Here is a 22,054-nt window from a genome sequence, read left to right as displayed (position 1 = left end):
CCAAACAACTAATGGATCGATGGAGAAAATAATCGACAATGAAAATAATCGTTAGTTGCAGCCCTATATTATTAACATTAATGGATAAATAAGGTAGTATTCATAAAGGGTTACGTTCAAAGTGGTGGTTTGTAAATGGTTAATTTCAGCTTTATGCACAGATATTGGTCGTTTTTTTTAATAATTGTGAGGACATAATCATGGACATAATGCATTCACTAGCCTCACAACTAAAACCATCACCTAAATCTAACCTCAACTAGTCTCACACACACACACACACACACACACACACACACACACTGGGTCTCACACAACAACAAAAGGACTCACACGGTGATGATGTGTAATTAGTGCTTTTTATGAAAAACAGTATTTTCTATTGTAAACCGCCTTTGTCAAAACATAGGCCTTAAGCTTTAACACTGGAAAAAAAACAGAAATCGTATTTCATCCACCAATTGCTACGAAGGAATTGTTATTGAAAACACACCCATCCATATGTGCTGTCATTACTGTAAATTCACGTGCAGCACCTTTCATGACTGACACCAGTTTATCATTATCAGGGGAACCTCCTCAAAAGGGTATTAAAAAATAAAACACTAATTGCTAGTTGAATTAGATTGTTGTTAGAAGAGTTTAACCACAATGTAAATATAAGTAAAAATAAGGACAATAATCTATAACAGTAAAATGATAATACAAGGATGGTGAATAGAAAAAGAGGCAACATGCAAATATGTTAAAAGGTCAAACACAATTTGACTGAACACACTTTAGCAAATGCAATGAATGAACATTTTTAAGAGCATAAGTAAACATTAGTGAATCTGCAAGTTAATACTGTTAATAATTCAAGTTCATTTGTAAGTTGTGGACATACTTGTATATCCAGTCATTTGTCTCAGTAAAATACTGACAGAAAGTCTTTCTCCTCAGAGACATTAGAAGTGAAAAGTAACATTTGTTCAAAACGCAATCTGCGGAACACTCACCGACACAGTATTACATCTGTATTAGTGAGGTAAAACAACATTCATCATTTCTTTTGTTAATCACATCTAGTCAAGCTTGGGCACCTATGAGAAAGCCTCAGTTAAGTAAGTTCTATTTTTGCGACCATCCTCATTTTTATAAGTTAAAGCAGTTAAATGTAAAAAATGTTAAAATATTTCTCGAATCTAAAATATATTAAAGATAATTAAAGATGATCTTTCACTCTGTCCAACATCCTGTTCACTGTATGAGACATGTATGAGTATCAGGGCTATCAGTGTTTAGATTCATTTTGTAAAGAGTCCCATATCAGTGTTTTTCATTAACCCGATCCTCAGTGGCCTGTTTCCAGAGCACTCAGCACTGACAAGACCAGATCCTCCCACAGTGTAAATGGATTTATTATGCCGCTCGAGGCAGTTCCAGCAACGCTTCTTCTTCCATCTCTGATAAACACCATCATTCTTCCTGCATTGGGGGAAGTGGTTCAGTGTGAATTGGACCACTTCAGGTGTGGACTGGGAGATCCGACTGGCGGCAGCAGCAGCTTTCCAGTCTCCCTCTCCTCACATTCAGAGCTCCTTTGTTGTCAGAAAATGCAGCTTTTCCCGTCTGGCCTCAGGCGCACTTCATGCCATGCCTTTGGCGAGGGCCATGCGCTCGGACAAACTTTTCATGGGGAGAGCTTTGCGGCTCACTTTGACGTGGACGAAGAGCGTGGCGGGGGACAGGCTGGAACCATCGGCCTTTAATAAGTGAACATGTCGATAACCTGAGAAAAGAGAAAACACAGTACACTCATTACGCAAAGTGCACAGCGGTGATGGCCTGATTTACAACATATATCCTTATGAGTACCTCTGCGAAGGCTCGTGAGAGGCAAAGTGAACTGCCCCACAAAGTCGTTTTTGGCCGTGTGGTCGTGGTCCTCCACCACAAACCGCACCAGGGCCAGATCGGGGACCTGCAGCTGGAAGCTCAGGGTACAGTCCCAGCGCGGGTTGAAACCTGTAGAGGGCGCACAAGAGCCGTATATAGATCATCCGGGGGAAACCTTCCAAACAAACTAATCATGGCGCAGGAAAAGGAAAAGCTCCTGCACAAAAATGTCAAAGATCTGCGCTGCCCAGAATCAGAATCACAACGCCTCTTATGCTCGCATGCTCACAAATAAAAAATGTTTTTATGGCTCTGCTTAAAACCTCCACGCAACTAATAATAAAAGTTTTTTTACTTTTAATCAAATCTCATAATTACCATTGTTGTCGATGCGCTGCGTTCTGTCACTGGCATTATCAATATCCACCCCGTGAATTTCCACCCGCACTTGTGGGTCCACGATGGAGCTCGCCTTCTCTGTGTTGATTTTTGGCAGCTGCTGTGCAGATATGATCTGACGGGCAAAAACGTAATCAGTCAGTTTGTGCATCAAAATTCTGAGATTCAGATTTGCATTGGGTAACATGAATCCACTACAGGTCACCACTCACTCGTATGGTCAGTTGGGTGGGGATGTGTCCGGGGCCTCCTCCCGTGATCTCTGGGTTAAAGTTGGACGCGGGGCTGCACAGGAAGTCGGGTTTGAGGACGTATCCACAGCGACCGTTGGGAAGGAAGCGCCCCTGGTTCAGGTCCATCTGCTCTCCTGGCGTCTGGAAGTTCAGGGCCACTGCAACCGGCACGAATAGTGGCATCAGTAAAACGCAGCGAGCCTGTTCACAAACATGCTAACGGAAAAATCATCTCAGCACGAGTGAACTTTGAATTACTGTCCATTAGTCAGCGAAGGCAGCTGAAGAAATGTGAGTCAGTGTATACGTTTCTTTGACCCTGAATTGACTGCGCATTGTTTGTCAAATGAAATCGACATTAATGTGGTTCCATCAGAAGAAGCATCCGAGCTTCCAGAACGCAGAACTAACCCATCTGGCATCCACCATTCCACATTTCCTGGGGATCATAGTTGGATGATTGGAGGCGCTGGCCGGAGGGGTAGATCCGGCTCAGCTGCCTGCTGTTGTGTCTTACAAAAAGCTTTCCTGCAAATGAAAAGAGAGGGGAAAAAACATGCCATGATACACTGGAGGCTGATTATATTTTTCTGTAGAATTGGCTGCAGTTAAATCGATGTCACGAAAATCTTTTCGCTCTCCAAGTATGCAGTTATTGCCACCATTGTACCTGAGTCCTTGATGAGCTTGATGGCTTCGTTTTCAGAGAAGGAGGACATTTCATTTGGCGGCTTTTCAGGAGTGTTCTCGAACCCGCAGAAGGCGACGCTCCTGCAGTACACCACCAGCTCTGAGAGCTCGGGGCTCAGTTTGGAATAGACCTGGGAAGGAAGGGCAAAAGAAAATTTGCCGATTATCGACAAAACATTCACATCCTCGACGCTTAAAGATGAGTCTGCCTCAACTGACCTTGGTGGGATCCTTCTTGGGCGCGTTCTTGTTGCCGACGGCCAGTTCGTCCTCGGAGCTCGACGAGAAGCTGGCGCTGCTGCCCGTCTTGCCCAGCTGGCCGAGGTGCGGAATCTGCTTCTTCCCCTTGACCAGAATACGCCCCTTCAGCTCCTGCAGCGAAGGCCATCGGAAACAAATGACTTCATTAGAAAAAACAGACATCCAGAGGTCTTTGGAAACAGATCCATCGGTGTGTGTGTGTGTGTGTGTGTGTGTGTGTGTGTGTGTGTGTAAACGTGCTTTGTACCTCGGGAGACGGCAGATCTTTCAGCGGGTCTTTACTGAGGGCCTTCGTGAGCAGTTTGCCGCCGAGGATGGCGCGGAGGTGCTTAGCCATCACGACCTGCTGCTCCACGGAACAGTGGTTCTCCAAGGACAGTATTATTGGGTACGGGGACGCCTGTGGGGCGGAACACAGCAAAACTCTCATGCCAAACCATTAAAATGCAATTAGATCTAACAAAAAACTAAAATACCGCAGAGATTGACCAGGAGCCAAGCATGTAAACACAAGGAAAAAAAGTCAGGAAGCTGGGTTTGTCTCACTTACTTCACTAGCACACAAATAAAGTTCCTCTTACCTTGAAGGCGTACTGGGCGATGGTTTCAATGACCTCCTTGAAGGGCACCTTGGAGGTGAGGGTGTGGCCATGGTAGATGACGGGCTCACCCTTGTCTCCGTCCCAGCAGTCCAGCTCCACACAGCGACAGCCCTGATTCAGAGCCCTGGCAGCGACAGACACACAACATTAATATCGCGCCACGCCTGCAGGGGGCGGCAATCATCGTGGGTAGGTAAGAGCTGGTTGATGGCTGTCGACTTGGGGGAGGGGGTGTCACTCCGTCAATGAACAAACCTGATGTAGGGCTCCGTGCTGCTGGCGCCGGTGACTTGGTCCTTGGTGAGGTAGGTGTTGTGCGACGAGGAGATGAAGTAGTGCGCCAGCGGCCGGCTCATGTCTTGGCAGACTCTGGCGTGGTCGGGGTTGAACACGTCGTTCTCCAGCGACAGCATGTACATGGTGAAGCCGTTCTGCGTCATGAACTGGTTCTTCTGAGCTGCAAACGGACAGTTCACCTTCAGGTTGACTTATCTTTGAGCAGGTTTACTTGCAATAGTGTCACGAGTATAAATACAGGGTTTGAAACAGGGACAGTAGCTGGAAGCTTCAGCTACCCAATCCATGTTTGGATTCAGGAGGTCGACGGCCTCTTTATGTTTAAAGTTAGTCTTAACACTTGATAAAGCTTGTAGTTAGGCCTAAGTCTCTCTCCCCCTCTCCCCCTCCTCTCATGTCTATGAGAGGAGGGGGACACCGAGTCTGGTTCAGTTCAAGGTTTCTTCCTGTTAAAAGGGATTTAAAAAAAAAAAAAAATCAAACAAGACTATGATAGTTGGAAAATAATTTGAAAGGTTGGCATTTGAAATTTAACATTGAGCACAAATTTTTCATTATTTACTGTAGGTTGAAGTAATTCATTTTAAAAAATTGCGCAATTTTTCTCTCAGTGATCATAACTTATTTCTTTTATGTCACTTGTTTCATAAAAGCTCAACTCAACTTGTTTATATTATATCCTTTGAAGAATAAAAAACAAATTAATTCGATTCGTTTTCATTTCAGGTATGGTGGCTATTACTGGTCATACTAACTATTTAATTTTTTCTTTAAACACACCACTCTCACTGCTGGTGAGATAAAGTGCATCCCTTTGTTTTTGGAGCAGAGGATGTTGCCTCAGTGTTAACTGTAGATTTGCGAACGCCTTCATGGGAGAAGGCTTAATGACTATTTTCGCCACCAGGACACAACATAAAAAGGGACAATTACAGAGTTTATATGAAAACATCCCCTTAAATCCCATAATGCCTCTGCTCTCAGCACCTACCCCAGTCGTTGAGCTCATAGGCGACTATGAGGCTCTGCGCGTGGTTCAGCGAGGCGTCCTCGCCCTGGTCTCCCAGGAAGTCGCGCAGCTCGGCGGTGGAGAGCACGCAGCCGTTGCTCGAGTAGTGTCTGAACACGGCGTCGAGCTCGGGCCGCCGCATCAGCTCCCTGCAGAACTCCTCGATCTCTATGTGATCCAGGCGGCCGTCGCCGGATCGGTCGCACCTCTGGGACACAGGAGGCGGAGAGGGGGAGAGGGAGGGGGGATGAGTTTACACCGAAATAAAAAATAAACAATCGACCCCACAGAGAGAAAGATAGACACGTATCCAACACAGTGTGCTTTCATTTTTGGGGGGAGGGCTTAAAATTCCCCTGTGGGGAAAAGCATCTCCATAATAATTCAACCCATCTGTGCACACTTTACATTGAAAACATGGTTCTCTGCGGTGGTTCAGTGTTGGGAAGGAGCATTAAAGACCAACAACTCGGCCGCAACAAGAGAGCTGAGGGCCATGGCAGGAGAGTAATCCCCCGCAATAAAGAAATATAACTGGCTGGTGATTTGTTGTGGGGAAGATATGAGAGAGGAAACGAGGTGTGGAGGTGCTTGGTTTGGTGATCGAACACAGACTCAGTCAGTTCTACACCTCACTGGCAGAACTATCACCACCTCTACGCCGCCGCGCTTTCAGAACACACCTCATACTAAATCATGGTGTTGATACTGAACAGGTACTGTCTGACAACTCACGTGACCCTGACCTTGAACAGCGAGCGGGCGTAGTGCTCACTCAGGTCAATGTTGATCATCTGCAGCAGCCGCTTGACTTCGTCGTAGCTCATCTTGCCGTCTTGGTTCTGATCCGCTCGCCTCAGGTAGCCTCGGATCCAAGTGCAGACATCAAGTCAAGGGGCAAAACGAGCACAATTTTTTTTTCTTCATTTCATCATTTACACTCTGTACTTTACCCACTGCGACACACGGTCAACGTGTCTGCCATGAAAAGGGACTGCAAATTTTGGATTCTCATATTATATACTTAGATGGATTATGCGTCCTGATGTGGATGATGTCATCAAGGAGAGACAAGACACGCTTGCTGTTATTGCCGGCTAGGAATTTTTTCTTTCCTTCCCTGCCCACTTGAAGGGGGATATTGCTTCAGTGTGTGGCAGTAAATCTTTGACACTGTACTGTACCTGTGATTAATGGCTTTACTCATAAATATTTACTGATTCAAATGTGCATATGGCAGATGTGGAAAAAAAAAGTTGCATTGTTGGTAATGCTATATGAATGCTATAAAATCTGTCCATGGTAAATCATCATTGTAATATGGGGCCAATGATGAAATGGTGGAGAACTCTTTTAAAATGTTAAACACTGTTCTGTTAGCACCTAAAGCCAAGTGTTAAAATTGTGGCAATTCATTATACTATAAACAACTTTGAAAGGGTTTGTTTGGAAGGGGGGGCCTTTAGAATTTTAATGAGATCTAAGCTCTTGTTTCTACGCAGGTGGAATGTAATTAAAAGAATCTGCCAGATGAATTTTATGTAAAACTGAAACTGCACTAAAGCGTCAACAGCAACAAGAGACTTGCCTGATACCTACACTCATATTATCCTCTGGCTGCGAGAGATTGTAATTAACAGTGATGGTCCGAACTATATTTAGACGGGGCTTTTCTCTCGTGTCATTACCGCTCGCCTTAGCTATGCCGTGGGACGCGGGACGGCACATGTGACGGTCAACGCAGCAAACGCTGCCTCAGCTTACACTAAATTTATTCTGGCACATTTCGGAAAATTGGGGGCAGGATATTGGTCTAGTTTCTCCTTCTGGGTCATGTTGGCCACGCGCTCCTTCAGGGTGCGGAGGCCTCGCACCCAGCGCCGGGCGTCGTCCTCGCAGGGGCACAGCAGGTCCAAGCTCTTCCTGGCGCCCCTGAAGACCACGGTGAAGCAGCGGCTCTCCGGCACCGACCCGGCCAGCCGCCTCAGCGCCTCGGACTTGCAGCCTTCGCGCACGCACTCCACCTCCGTCACTGCAACTGGAGGAGAAAGGGAAGGGGGGGGGGGGGGGGGGGGGGGGGTGTTGTTGAGTAAACACAGACTTTGGCTGGACGGCAACGCACGGAGCCAAGCAGCTAAAGGTCAAGTGTGAGGTGTTTACAAGGGAATCGTTTATCCCGCCGAGCAGAGTGACATGGCAGTGCCATTGTAAAGTATAACAACGCAGCAACACACAACCTGCAGCGTTATGAGTCTGACAGCACAAAAAATGGAGAAACAAGGGAGAGCTGGACCTCCAGTAGCTGCACAGGGATAATTTGCAGCATTGAGTTTGGAATTAATAAAAAATAATTTAAAAAAATGCTGACGTCAGGGAGTGAATTTTAAAAAGTTCTATGATCCATCTGTGGGATGCTTTGGCTTCGGTGCGGCTATTCAAAGTGCGTTCGAGTGTCCGACTTAATCTTCGCACCACGACGACGATTTGAACAAGCTTTGAAAACTCTGGGTCTCCTGAGTCTTTCTGTGGAAATCATTTCAGGATCACTGCAGCAGCTGCTGACACAACTGGTTCTGGATCGTGGATGTGATCCATGTTTTTTTTTGTGTGTGTTTTCTTCTCGTTCACGCAACGAACAATGGCTTCTTTCTCTCGCTGGAGGTCGTAAAAGGCCTCTGCTGTCCACCTCTTCAAAATTACTCCACATTCCTCCGTTGTGTTATATCCCAGAGACGCGGCAGAAGTGGCATGTATGTGCAGAGAAGAAAAAAGCTGAAGTTCAACAGTGTTGGATGCATTCGATGCCAGGAGCTTTTGAGCATGAGACGCACGCACCGGACCGCGGGCGTCAGATCGCGCTGGACCTGGAGACGTGCCGGGGGGGTTTGGAAAAGGGGAACCAAGCCAAGACTCCATCCAGGGACTCACACAACGACGCACGGATATGCTCGGCAGCAGCTCTGCCCGCATGTGGCGATACCAGAGGTGGTCACCCTGCCCTCGCATAGCTCGTCGTCATCATTGTGAGAATGTGTTACGTGCTGCAACTCAACCACCACTGTATCTATTCCGGGCCACGGCTGCGGCACAATGAAGATGGCCTTCACCACCACCCACTGAACCCACCCACCCACTACGCTAAGGTTAAAGGGGGGTTAGCATTTAAGTGCATTCCAACATCAGGACAGAGAGCTAAAGGTTCGTCAACAAGGGAAAAAATAAAAGAGGCTTTAGCCCGCTTCCAGTAAATCTCTTATTTCAAGAGGGGAAATGTAGCTGCAAATATTTGAAATGCAACGCAACTCCAAGATTAATAAATGTCCTTGCACGTATTCCGTAGAGGTTATTAACCTCTTTTGTTTGAATACCTCTGCTGTGTCAACAAAGAAAAAAATTGAGGACGGGAAATCGTCTCTGTTGAGGTTTAAAAAAACTCTGATTTGTTCTCAGCATTTCTATTGTTATATTGTTTGTCTTGTTCATTGTTAAGTCTCAGTCTTTCTGTTTTATTTACTCTTCCAGACATTTGTTGCCCTGTCACGTTGGCATACCTCAGATTGATAAGACATTTATAGCTATTGTGCAGTTGAAAATTAATAGTTAAACATATTGGGAGAGTCCTGAAATCGAGAGTCATTGTCAGTAAGAGAAATAACTCTTACTGACAATAACAATACAAATGTATATTTGTGTTGTTTGCCTCCTGCCTGATGCTTAGGTTAGTGACTGTCTTTAAGTCGGTCAGAAGATTATTCCGAGAGAGGGACAGGAGTGAGACAGGAGTCCTCTCGCTCGTCAGCTGGACAGTGGCGACGCCCACTGAGAAAGTGCCCCGCCCACAGACGTCTGACTGAACAGAAAACACTGTCACATTGTCAAACGCCGACTGAGAAGATGAGAAAATCAAAGGTCAAATCCATTTACAACAAGCATTGTTTTTTCCCCCAATGTCAATTTCAAAGACAACATGATAACTCCAAAAAAGAAGGATTTCTTCATACAGCGTTCACTTGATCAGCGTACTATGTCAAAAACAAAACCCTGAAATATTTTTATAAATAAATATTGTCATGATAATTCTGCAAAATGATGTGAAAATTTAGTTTTTAATCAAATAACATAATTTTGTGAACCCAAGTGACCCAGAATATTGTATCTGTGTATCTATACAAGTCTGGGGTATTTGTTGTTTTTGAATTGGTACATTACCAAGGAAACAAGCAGGGAAAGTAGAGGATATTGCTGGCAGGATATTGAGCCAAGTTAAAACAGCTCAGAGTTCAGAGACTGACTCACATCATTGTCTGCATTATTGCAGGGCGCTGCCGATCTGAAAATAACTTTCCGTTCTGTAACTTTCCTTCCATGCAAAAACCTTTTTCTCCTTTATCTGATATTGCTTAAGCAGCTTCCTATGTTGTGAGGAGTAATTCCCTTTGCCGCTTTGAACCTCCTCACTTCTCAAAACTACTGTCCATTAGTCCGGAGGGGGGGGGGGGTCACACTTACATGTCTGCTGGGCTTTGGCTTTGCGGGAGCTCTTGGTGGACTCGCACCATACGGTGAGTCCGTCCTCCAGCAGCCGCAGGTTTCGGCTCTTCTGCCACCTGGGGGAGCGAACTTTCACCATGTGGGAGCCCTGCATCATCAGGTGTATGTCCTCGTTGTCCAGGAGCCCTGGAGAAAGAACACACACACACACACAAAAAAACAAAAGGGGAAGTTTTAATATAAAGAATAAAGAGTCATTCCGTTTCACAATGTGTAACAGTTCCACTGAGGCCCTGTTTTATTGTGGTGACATATAATTATATGTCCGACAAGGTTGATAAGAAGCTTAGACCTTTATACCTGGAAGTTGGTGGCAGACATTTCATTTGAATGCCCCTCAACCAAAACTTCATGGTTACTTTTTTTTTTGCATGATTTAAAAACCCAGCAGTGGGTGTTGATGACTTACTCTTATTCAACGGCGACACTCCCCCCTGAAAACAAAACCTTGTTGACTGTATTTGTCAAGCTTATACGTCACATTTATAGTCAACACTTTTCTGCTTATACCATAAACCTGAGTTTGTGTTTCACATACAAACATCTGAGAAAATGACCAGTGATTTAGCAGCGTGTGCGGAGCTGTCAGGGTTTGTGTTAAAAAGTGGCCTCTATGTTTTAGCAAGAGTTTTCTTCCAGTCTAGAACAACGATTACCATACTGTAAGTGTAATATGGGGATGGTAATTTGATGATTTATTTTTCTCTTGGCGCAGGAGCCGGCCAGCAGACGGCAGAACATGAGGCTGTTACAACAGTTACAAGGCTCACACTCGTTCTCTTTATAGCTTTACCATCCATGGAAATCTAATCAAATGCGTCTTTGGCACAATCACAGTTGCTTGGAAAAAAATGCAAAGGCTCCGAACGGAGGCACCGGCTTTATTTGATGTGAGCGTTGAAAGGAACGAGGCAAAAAGTAAAAGATGAAAGCTATGAGCCAAAGGGATGTATATGGAACGCACAGTTTAGCGAGTTAAAGCTCAGTCATGTGGACTGGTGCATGAGCTGTAAGGTTTTACAGCGTGATCCATCACAAAGGCAAATGTTTGCATAAGAAAAAATTCTTTTGAAAGGACGAAGCCATTGTCACTTGAACTGGTTTTGATTCAAACTAAATAGGGTCCAAAGTAAAGCTGAAACAACAAGTTAAATAATGCTATAAGTCAATGATGAGAAAATTAATCGGCAATAATTATTATAATGATAGATTTTTTTGGGGGGGGGGGGGCTTTTTATTTTCATTATTGTAAACGAAATGGCAAATGTCCCATGAATGCCTCATTTACATCTAGGAAATTGCGATGGATTTTACACTTCTCTGACATTTTATCAATCAGCCACTTCATAGATTAATCTGCAGATGAAAACAATCGTTACCGGCAGCTCAAGTCCAAAGCTGCTGTTGATTTTGGACCATGGTGAGTTGACACAGCTGTTTCTGTGACTCCACATCCAAAAGTTCATGGTACAATCCAATAAGGCCAAGTGGACATTTTATTGTACGAACTCCACACGTCGTTGAGGTAAAAACCTACGTGATCTTTCAAACCAGATTCAACTGAGGAATGAAGTACAACTCCACTTGTGGTGGCATGTTGCCTTTTTAGGCTGCAACAAAAAAAATCCTTTTATCTTAAATATTTATCAAACAAAAATTTCCTGTAAGCCCAATATGACATTTTCCAATTGCTTGTTTTGTCTGACAAGCACTCCGAAATCCAAAGATATTTAGTTACATAATATGAAACAGAGGGAGAAAAAATCATCTCAACTATGAAGCTGGGACCAATGAATATTTAGATTTTTTTGCAAAAGGAAAATCACTAAAGTGATGAATCAATTATTAAAATATGTCCTGATTAATCTTCTTATGGTGATGTATTATTCATCTTAAGACTTGGTGTGTTTACTATCTTAATGAAGAAGCCATTCTTTACGAGATTCCTTGTACTAAATTTACCGATATAATTTCATAGCAGAACGTTTTCAGCAAATGAGCGAGGTTACAATGGTCCCCTGGGAATCTTTTTTTCTTTATCAAGGACAGGTCTGCATGTATTCAGAATAAATGAGTGTAAAAAAATAATCAAACATTCAGGGCTGAAGGTTCTGCTAAATGCCAAATCACGTTTTGCGTGATGGTGTAAAATGTGAGGCAAAACTTGCAGCAGGAATCTGCGTTACAACAAACTGATTAGAAGCTCATGACAAAATAATGCAAGTGTTCATGAGGCACATTCAGCCAAGCCTCATTGCTTCAATTGAAAGGGGGTGAGTTGGGGGCCTCTCACAGAGCTGTTTCAAAAGAGGAGGTCCAAGCAAACTCTCACTCTGGTCAGATTCTTCTTCTCTCGTCTCTTTTGCTCACCTCTAAAGATGTGTCCAGGCACAGTTGGAATACTTTCTCTCTCGTTTCCCATACTGTCGGTGCCAACTGGCTTGGCTGTTCCTCGGAGGGCACCCAAAGCTACAGCACAACAGAAACTGCTTTCAACTCCTCCCTCCTCCTCCTCCTCCTCCTCCCCACGGCAACCAGAAACAAACTGGGTGAAGCCGAGACTCTCTCTCCCCGTCAGGGTCGAACACAAAAGAAACCCCCCCCTACCAGCCCTCCATCCATAACAACTATGTTTTTTTCCCCCCAAGCTGTTACCTCATGCAAGTCATTCCCACAAGCGCAGCACAAGGACCTGATTAACTGCCGGTCATTGGCCACGCTCAGCTGCCCAAACTGCCTCGACCGCCTCCATCTCAACCCACCCACCGTTCCACCTTTTATTATTGCCTGACCGCATTCTTGCTTGCATCGCTTTAATACCTAAACCGAGACGTGAACAAGTGAGCGCACGTCTCGCAAGTGTGGGCAAACACAGCTTACTTCGCGTTTCTCTTTTTGGCACACAACGGCATGCCCGTGAACGCCTCGTCAGAACTGTGCCAAAAAAATGAAGGGATGGGGATGATTCTTCAGGCTTAGAGAGCTGCACCCAGTTTGTCTTTTTCATTGTGTCCTGCAGAAAATCTTGTTGACATCCCCTTCAAGGCCCTGCACGCCGACTGGTTAGCAACCACGCTGATGGTATTTCTAATGCAACCCTTTCAACACGGCACTGGGCAAAAACAATGCTGCTCTGTGGGGTTTTGCTCAGACACAGATCCTTGCTAATGCCAATGTCAGCGTGCACGATGATGTTTCCCGTGTGAGTTTAGCATTTTAGCATGCTAACAATGTGCAAGCAACAGAGTTCTGCTGAGGCCGATCGGTCATGTTGAGGGCATTTGGATGTAAACCAATACTGGACGAATTTAACATTTGATCTGAAGATGGTGCGCACAGAGTGCTAACATGCTATCGATGGCGATGGCAACACATGTTTTCCATTTCCATCCTTTTCTAATTAGCCATTTAACAAAACGACCATCTGAGGCTGACGGAATGCGTTTCGCACGTATTACCGGAATTACCCCAAAGTAGTTAGAATTTATCCAAAATGATGTAGGCCCCTACCAGATTTCGTGACAACACATTAAACAGCTGTTGACACATTGCCGAGCAGGGCAATCATATGGGAAATATGAACGTCTGTGAAACAATTTGTGCCGATCAATCAAGTTAATGTTGCGGTATTTTACACAGATACAGGAAAACGGCATTTATTTTCTGGGGACCATGAATGTCATAACAAATCTTTAAAGGAGACATATTATGCTCATATTCAGGCTCCTAAATTTCATTACTTGAGAAGGTGTACATGCTCTAATGTTCACAAACACATGGGCTTCCTCAGAATGTCCATTACTGCAGCTCGTCTTTGCAGCCTCTGTCTGAAACACTTGTTTTTTAGCCTCTGACTCCGAATCCCAGCCTGCTCTGGTCGGCCAGCTGATCCACTCTGTAGCGATTGCTCAGCCGACACCAGCGGCGCATGTAGGAAGTGTCGGCCTCCGTTTCTCGCTTTACCTTGCTTTGTTTGGGGGCGCACCACGCTAGCCGCTAGACAGGCCATGCACTTCAAACATGGGCCGGACTACTGACAAGGCCTTTCAGGAGCTTGGGAGCAGAGTGTTTTCTGTCGGGTGGAGGATCTTTGGGCTTTTTGACTTTGCAGATCTTTTATATCCACAAAAAACCTTTAACACACGACAGGGAAGGGAAAAGTTGTAAAATCACAATATGTCTCCTTTAATGACACTACATCTAATAGTTAATGACCTGTTTCAATCAGAACCACGGACCTAGAGACTGAAGTTGCCATTCCTAAAGCCAAACCACAAAAAAAAAAGGTGTTATTGTGAACACCTGGTTATGAACAAAAACGGCTTCTGCTGGATCAGCAGTGAGAAAACAATAAACACCCAAATGAATCCAATATGGCATATTTCTCCAAGGGGTGTGTTGACACGTGAGCGGCAGGGAAGCTTCCAAACTGAGAGGAAGATCAGAAAGAAAATAACCAAATCAGCTTGTGTCTGCATGAGACCTCTTCACTCGGGCCCACATACCAGCTCCCCGTGTGACACGGTTCACATTTCTCACAGCATTACAACCGTCGGGAAAGCCGGCGAGCGAGATTGTACACTGGCATAAAGATAGACAAGTTACGGTGTCGACGTTAATGCGATATGGATGGCGGCTCAATAAAAGTTTTTCTCAATTCAGTCCTACAGCTGTCCCCAGGGGACGGGTCAGGTGACAAGTCTACCTCTCTCGAGAAGAGCTCCGGTCCGCAACAAAAGCATTGACGTTCCAAACAGATCGTCAAAAGATGATTTGGTGTTGTGACTCTCCGCGGCATCGGCTGATCTGAGGACAGATTCGTTCCAAAAAAAAAAAGGATCAGACGCAAACTGAGTGTTATTTTGAACTGCTGAATTACAGCCAACGTTTTTTATTTGGGCAGCACAGAGCTGAACATGAAAACAAGCTCATTCTCTTTGTCTTTCAAGAGTTATGTTTCATCATTTATCAGCTCCTTAATGAGCGAGATATGACCACACAGAGAGGAGTCCATAAAAACAATGAGGAAACTAAAGCTATATCACAACAATCTGTGATAGGGAATGGTTATTACTCCCATAAAAATCTAAATATAAAACCAAGATATTGGCCACAGAAAAATATGCACTCTATTAGATCCCAGAGCGCGTATGAACAAACTGTTATAAAACTAAAAACAGAAATGTCGATATTTTAATTAGAGATTTGTCATGAATGCTTAAATCCTGAGCGTAGAAAACACTAGCTGCTTGTTCTAACACAAACTAATTGCTTGTCTCCCGCTGCCAACAGCCTCGGACTCTCTCTGAAATCAACCCCCCCCCCGGGGACGTAAGAGGCAACGAATATATTTATCCAAATGCACTTGTCTGATTCGAACATGGATTATCTGAAAACTAACAAATCCCGGGCTCACACAGGTCACGTTTATCTCAAGGAAAAGGGGCTTATAATATATGGGAAATCTCTGAAGAAACAAGCGGGACTAGTCCCGTGACACCACATGACACAAAAACCTCTGAACACACATTAGTAAAGTCTGTACGACGGGACTATGTGGTGTTTTCCCGTTTGATGTAAGTAAGGATTTAAGAGCCGCAAAGACACACTGGGTTGAAGGCCACCAGACTGATTTATGACGACACGTGGCGGTAGGGGGTCTGGGGGGGGGGGGGGGGTGACCTTGCTGGCTTCATTAGTCAGTATTAGAGGAATGCTCAAATATAGCGCTGACAGTTGCCTATTACATTTTCGGGTGCAGGATACGGTTTCATAACTGCGAGCATCAATAATGCCTTAACAAGTTTAGGCAAAGTGTCACAGTTTCAACATAGTCAGCTGTGTCAAGGATCCCTGCACACACACGCACGGACACACACACACACACACAAACACACACACGCTGCTGTATAACCATTAGGGATCAGGAGCAGGAGTCCAGCTCTCGTGAATTAAACCTTTGGAGCAGGATTTTTATGATCTGAATGCCAAAATAAACACTGGAAATCTGTTAAAGAGAAGAAAGAGGGCAATCAGTTGTTATTACAAAGTTATATTTAATGTAAAAAAATTATTATTTGTTGGATTTTTGAGAAAATTTTGGGCGGAAGTTGTTTTAATGTGAAATTATGGATACGACTATTGACCCTTTCACCGCTGTTGTTGATGCTCAATGCACCTGTCTATATCTTGAAGAGATTCACCCAGTTATTAAATTGGAGGATCAGAATGGCTGCATCAAAAGGTGAAGTAATCACTATCTGTGATTATCTTCAAACATTTGTCTCAAAGCCCTGAAGTTGGTATTTTTTTTAGCTTAATGCAGAGACAACATTCAAGTGGATCGAGTGGAATTATCTTTACGTAATTTTGGATTTGGATCGGAGATTCTTTACACTCTCTCCCCAAGCCAGTGTTTACAAAGTGACACTAGGCAGGAATGTCCTCTTTTCTTCTTCACCACCAGGTTATTGAACCTCTGTCAATTACATTAAGATCTTTACCTCTTTTCCACAAAATCTCCTGGACTGAAATCGTCACTTTATGCAGATGACTTACTTCTATATAAATCAGATCCACCCACTCGTGTTCGTCCGTGCCACAAGAGACTTGGCTCCCTCTCAGGTTATAAGTGAATGCTATCCTATAAATCCATGGCTTTGATACATAAACAATCCGATAATCCATTTATATATCAAGGGATCACTGCGACTCATACTTTTCCCTCTTTCTATTCTGTTAATTTCCCTTGGTCATTCAGATCACGGCAGACTTCCAGGGCTGGAACTCATCTGGTACACCTCGTGTAATATTACAAATTAAACAAGTCACGGTATTACGCAGAGTTCACTTTTCAAACTCTCAACCATCTAAAATCTATATAAATATTGCAGACCAATGTGACAGATGTCAGGCTTCCTCTTGCAACCTGAGCTGTATGTTTTTCTTTAGTCCCAGACAACTTAAATTCTAGAGGGATTATTTCATGATCTTATTGAGAAGGGTTTTTGGAATCGGTGATAAAGATCTGATAGTCGGGGTCTTTATTTCTTTCAATTCTTCATAGCCGGACAATTTAGCCTTTACCTTCTCTTTTGGCAAGTGCAGGATTCTTCTACTATGGGAATCTTCTGGCTCCATCAATTTGTCGTAGGCTTAAAGATGTTTTTTTTAAGATGAAAAAAAGATAAGATTCTCAGAGACAGGCAGCTCTGATAAAGTAGATAAAAGTATTGTTATCCAATGTTCGGATTCAATGTTCTGTTGTTGTTGTTGTCAAGGCCTTCTGAGGCCCCTGGGGAAATTAATACATTTGAAATATTTGTTATTCCGAACTTCTGTATTCACTTTTGAGAAGTCCCACTTCTCAGAAGTCCTTATATTTATTAAATAAATAGATTTTTCAATCTTGGGCTATTTAATTCACATTGTAAACCTGCCAAATAACTTTGTTAATTTTACACTTCATTATTTGCCGTGACCCCATTTAACATGTTGGGTATAAATAGGTCAAATGGCATGCACAGCTTCAACAGTGGTCCAGATTTCATGTCAACCAGGGTCTTTCAGAGATTCTGACAGGTGCTGTGTTGCTGCTCAGCAGGTGTCTATTTTGGGCGAGGAGTGACCATTGCTTAAGTGGGCTTGTGCGAAGGGGCATCGGCCTGACACTGCTGGACTGAGAGGGGAGTGGGCAGTGTGGGATGGGAACGGGTGAGGAGCCTGCCTGGAACACTCCGGCGGCGGGCCAGTGAGGAGTTCAGCTCTTCATAAACACACAATCACGTTAAGCATACTCCCACACACACACACACACACACACACACACACACACACACACACACACACACAGTCCCCTTCGGCTATGTTTGGTGTGTCGGTGTGTGTATGAGCTGACACTCCGAAATACTGATGATTACCAGCAAACTCAATCATTTTGAATGAAAGCTACTGTTCATCTGCTTTACACTGTATCAGATGAATCATTATGTAGCAAAGAAAGTAAGTAATATGTTTTTTCAAAGGATGCACATACTGATATCAAATATCAGTACTTAGTAAAATATCATAGCAATGATAATGATTACAAACAGTATAATAAATACCGTTATAAAAGACTCTTTATCACTACTAAATACAAGAGATATCTCCATGCTACAGCGATATGTGAAAATTAAAAATACAAATATGACTAAAATCCCTTTAAACTCATAAGTACATATCAAGAATGCCATGTGAACACTGAGGTGAATACCACAAGAAAATAACCATCTCTCTCAACAGCTATGAATATGTATTTCTCCATGTCTTTGTATATGATGATGTTTTTTTTTTGTTTTTTTGTTTTCTTTTACCTCAGGCTCTGCCGCAAAACTTGCGCATAAAAAGTTTGCAGGATTCCTTACCGAGCCTCCTGATGGGGTCCATCGTGGTCTTCTCGGCCACTTTACTCCTCGGCTCCCCGGGACCGGTGGCCGGTGACTTGCCGCTGCCTAACATTATTAAATGCTATGCGACCCCAGTGCGCAATAAGGCCTGACTCGTGGTAAAAAGCACCAGGTCTGCGGGTGCAGGTGTTCCTCGCGCAAACGTGGAATTGTGCTGCGCCTGAAAGACCCCGAGCAGTCCAGCGCAACCGTTATTCCTTTTCCACATGTACAGAAGTCCCTCCCCGGCGCTGCTCTCCATGCTCGTGCGTAATCGGACTCCAAAACCAGGCGCGCACTTTACGCACCCCACCCCGCCTCTTCCTGACCCCTTGGCCAACTAATAACACCGACGAAGTCCCCCTGCTGCACACGTTTAGTACCTGCAGACACCTTTATCAAAACTTGTCAAAGCTCATTGAGCACATCTAGATCATCACATCTAGACCTGTGAAAAGTTGTACATTTGGTTTAGTACCATAGATTGTTTAAGAAATAATAATACAGCTAATATACTTTTCTCTTTTTCTGTTTAGGTGTTATGCTCAATCAACAGAGACATTTGTTATATACTTCTATTTATATAATGTTATACATGTTCTTTTCACTCACTGTTCTTTTGAAGTGAATGTATGCTTGCTATGCAAATGCACCAGTGGGAAAAATTTAAGAAATTTCGCTGTACAGTTTTACATGTGGAATGACAATAACAGGGTTCTGTTCTATTTAAATAGATGTCTTTGTGGCTTTCAGCATGAAAATGTCCAAACAGAGATTCACTACAGAATAATATACGATCACTCATCATTAAATATGTTTTAATTCTCCTTGTTTTTAATATATTCTAGCATTAAACAATATTTTACCATGCAAGATCTAAAAAGGTAAAAACATGAAGGTAAAGATGCACATATCCATTTTAAATTTGGAGGGTAGTGTTGAATAAAAGGCATCAACTCCATAAAGGAGGAAGGAACAGTTGACAATGTGACTTTCTGTGTACTCACGAGTGTCTGGGCGGTTGTCTGTGTATTGACGCCTACTGTTGGGAGGTCACAGACCATCTGCCCTCCAGGTGAGGTAAGAAACACATGAGGGTCCTTGGGGGCCACCGACTGTATCAGAGAGTTTTGAAAAACAAATCAGGATGAATAAATGCCTTTTCTCTGAAGAGGTATTGGTTACAGGGGCACATGCAAAGAATAAAAAATATCCACTTCATTGCCAATTAAATGATGTAACAGCGCCCCCTGATGGTTGTTTGATGGAACTGCTAGAATCTCAACAACAATAACAATCAATTGTGTAATGTCAAATTCATCTTCTGCTGCCAGATATCTGTGCATGTGTCTACATGGATCTGTGGCAAGGGGGGGAATCTAGGCGCAAATTGTTTTCTTCCTTTTTTCCGTGGCGAGATGGCGAGGTGCCCACAGTGCCAGAGCACTGGCTGGAAACTTGATTATGTCTTTGTAATGGAGTTATGATAGAGAGGAGAGAGTTGGCAGGGCTCATAGCTAGGTGGTCTGGAGCTGGTCCTGTCAATGGTGGGATATAAAATGTGATCATCCCCTAATCCACAGGCATCCACACATGGAATTGTGAGCACACACAAATACAAGAAGAAATAAAAACAGGTTAGGTGGGGTGGGTGGAGTGTGCTTGAAGTAATATGTTTCCTTTAGTCAGTCATTTAATGCAGCTCAGGTATCTGGTATTTCCAACTCTCTTGCAAAAATAACACAAATCTGACCGGACCTGCTGCCTTCATGGAAATCTAAAAAGAAATGCATAGCCCTCTCGTGCACGGATGGATTCATCAGCCAGTGCTTAAATTTACACTTCAAGGCCAATGCGTGGGCCTAACACAATGTCCGTCCTTCCATCTCTTCTCGATTGCAGCGACGACTACGTTGGAACCAGGGTGAGAGATTAAGTCATGCCTGCTACTAATCCTCGCAAGCTGTGATTGAGGCAGCAGCAGCTCTGGGTCCGTGGCTGCGCCGCCCCGATTTTGAGTAAGACGGGAGCCACTCGGCCTCGGGTGTTCATTTCTCAATCTCTCTCTCTGCAGTCGTTAGGTTTCATATTAACGGGGGAACGTGTCACCCTCTCTTCCTCAAAAGGACCCGGCTTGCCCATTTGCCAGGGCTTGAAACTCTGCCCGCGTCTATTAGTAGAAACAGTGGGCCTGTGTTGTTTGATGCCACCAGGATCCCTGGTCTTCACAAGCAGAGTGTTAGTTAGTTAGTTAGTGAGACCCCTGCACCCACCCATAAGAGGTCACAGACTGAGCAACCCCCTAACTAACTAATGATGCACAGAGCTGGGTGAAAACTGAGGAAAGTAAGCACTCTGTTAAAGATAAGGTCGGTGTACTTAACTACCCCTGAGTGTGAAAGCGGTCCTTCCATATGTCCATGTTAAAAATGTACAATAAAACATATTAATACATAATAAAAACATCTTAAGCTGTTTATATTCCATAACAAGATTGTCAATTTTTTTTTTAAACAGCAGTTTATTTTTCCACAACAGTTATAAAGAAGGTATATGGACGATATTTAAGCACATTGCTAGTTTGGTGTTTAAAATGAAACTAGGTTAGTTGGTTAACCAGCCGTTAACTAGGTGAAAGCTGCAGAGCTGCCCCTTGCAAGATCCGGGATCCGTCTACTTCCTGAAACTGAACTAGTTCATCGAGGGGGTTCCCATCACGGATTAATGAGATGAACGTCTGTTTCTAAAAGTGATCAAATATTTATTTCACGGAACGTGGCTCATATTGTTCCGACAGAAAGTCAAAATACAAAGGTTTGACATAAATCCTAATTCTGTAATGGAAAAACTCTCTAGGTGAAACGTTGCTCTCCAGCAATTACACGCACCCAGGGTAAACACACGGGGCCTAGTTAGCAGATGGCTAACGTTAGCCCTTTCTGTAGTTAATGTATTCATCGTTTACTTTGTTGTATGTTCACAGCAACATCAGAGTTGCAATTAAAAAAAGGGCTACACGCGGTTTGTTGAATAAACGACCGGTAAATAATTAACTCACAGACGCTACGCGGTGGCGTAAGATAGTTAGCGTTAGCTAGCCTAGCTTCACGAACAAGTATGGCGTTTGCGCAGCACTTCTCCTGAATTCACGCTATTTGCTTTGGAACAATATCTTGTCGGACGTTAAGTTCATTAATGGTCGTGGTGGCTTCGCACTTATATGGATTTATTTAGTGTTTAACTTGGGCGTGTACCACACACTGCTAACTAACGTTATCGTTTGGCTAACGTTAGCTGGCTAGCTTATCTTTAGCTGTTTCACACGACACCACAAGAGTAAACGGACACTGTATAATCTAGAGCACGAGTCGAAGAGAGAAAAGCCAGAAAACTCCCAAAATGATCTACACCATTGATAACAGGATTATTGTGCGAGTGTGCGATCGCCTGACCCACCCTGTTAACAACGAGGGGCTCTGCGCTGCGCTCGCATCGGCAACTCGACAATAACTGTCATTCTGTTTACGCCGACTCCAGAGCTCTGCCGAGCCGCCCCCGCCCCGGCCCCCACACACCGTATCCCTCCGCAGATACACACCGAATATTTATATATCGATACGTTTCATGGCACAAGTGGCACAAACGCCGGGCCATTTCCACGCCACTCACACTTGGCAGATAGTTGCATGTCGAAAAATTGGCAGGATT

At 43.9% G+C, this 22,054-nt stretch overlaps 1 protein-coding gene across 6 annotated transcripts; it reads right to left on the bottom strand.

The window, feature by feature from the left end:
* Positions 1-340: 340 nt before the first annotated feature.
* plcd3a (phospholipase C, delta 3a) lies at positions 341-22,050 on the bottom strand. Of its 6 annotated transcripts, none has more exons than XM_035615164.2 (16): positions 21,945-22,050; positions 19,354-19,461; positions 9,879-10,046; positions 7,179-7,407; positions 6,116-6,245; positions 5,352-5,577; positions 4,319-4,520; positions 4,043-4,187; positions 3,709-3,861; positions 3,420-3,572; positions 3,181-3,331; positions 2,922-3,038; positions 2,490-2,668; positions 2,257-2,392; positions 1,858-2,007; positions 341-1,771 (listed from the first exon to the last, which is right to left on the bottom strand). In XM_035615164.2, the coding sequence occupies exons 3-16, from the start codon at positions 10,015-10,017 to the stop codon at positions 1,629-1,631; spliced, it is 2,253 nt and encodes a 750-aa protein (XP_035471057.1). In that variant the 5' UTR covers positions 10,018-10,046; positions 19,354-19,461; positions 21,945-22,050; the 3' UTR covers positions 341-1,628. The 6 variants fall into 6 exon arrangements, with proteins under 6 accessions (XP_035471057.1, XP_035471058.1, XP_035471056.1 ...); XM_035615165.2 differs by having other exon boundaries at positions 22,016-22,033; XM_035615163.2 differs by lacking the exon at positions 21,945-22,050 and adding an exon at positions 21,803-21,929.
* Positions 22,051-22,054: the final 4 nt, after the last annotated feature.

This window comes from Scophthalmus maximus, chromosome 17, assembly GCF_022379125.1.
Source record: "Scophthalmus maximus strain ysfricsl-2021 chromosome 17, ASM2237912v1, whole genome shotgun sequence".
Classification (NCBI taxonomy): Eukaryota; Metazoa; Chordata; class Actinopteri; order Pleuronectiformes; family Scophthalmidae; genus Scophthalmus; species Scophthalmus maximus.
This window is presented reverse-complemented; position numbering and strand designations above follow the sequence as displayed.

Excerpts from the sequence above, each read along its gene's own strand:
- plcd3a (XM_035615160.2), bottom strand. The coding sequence starts at position 18,419 with ATGTTAGGCAGCGGCAAGTCACCGGCCACCGGTCCCGGGGAGCCGAGG. Across the intron at positions 3,332-3,419 it reads CCAAGAAGGATCCCACCAAG|GTCTATTCCAAACTGAGCCC; the intron begins GTCAGTTGAGGC and ends CTTCCTTCCCAG. Across the intron at positions 3,039-3,180 it reads CAAGCTCATCAAGGACTCAG|GAAAGCTTTTTGTAAGACAC; the intron begins GTACAATGGTGG and ends TTTCATTTGCAG.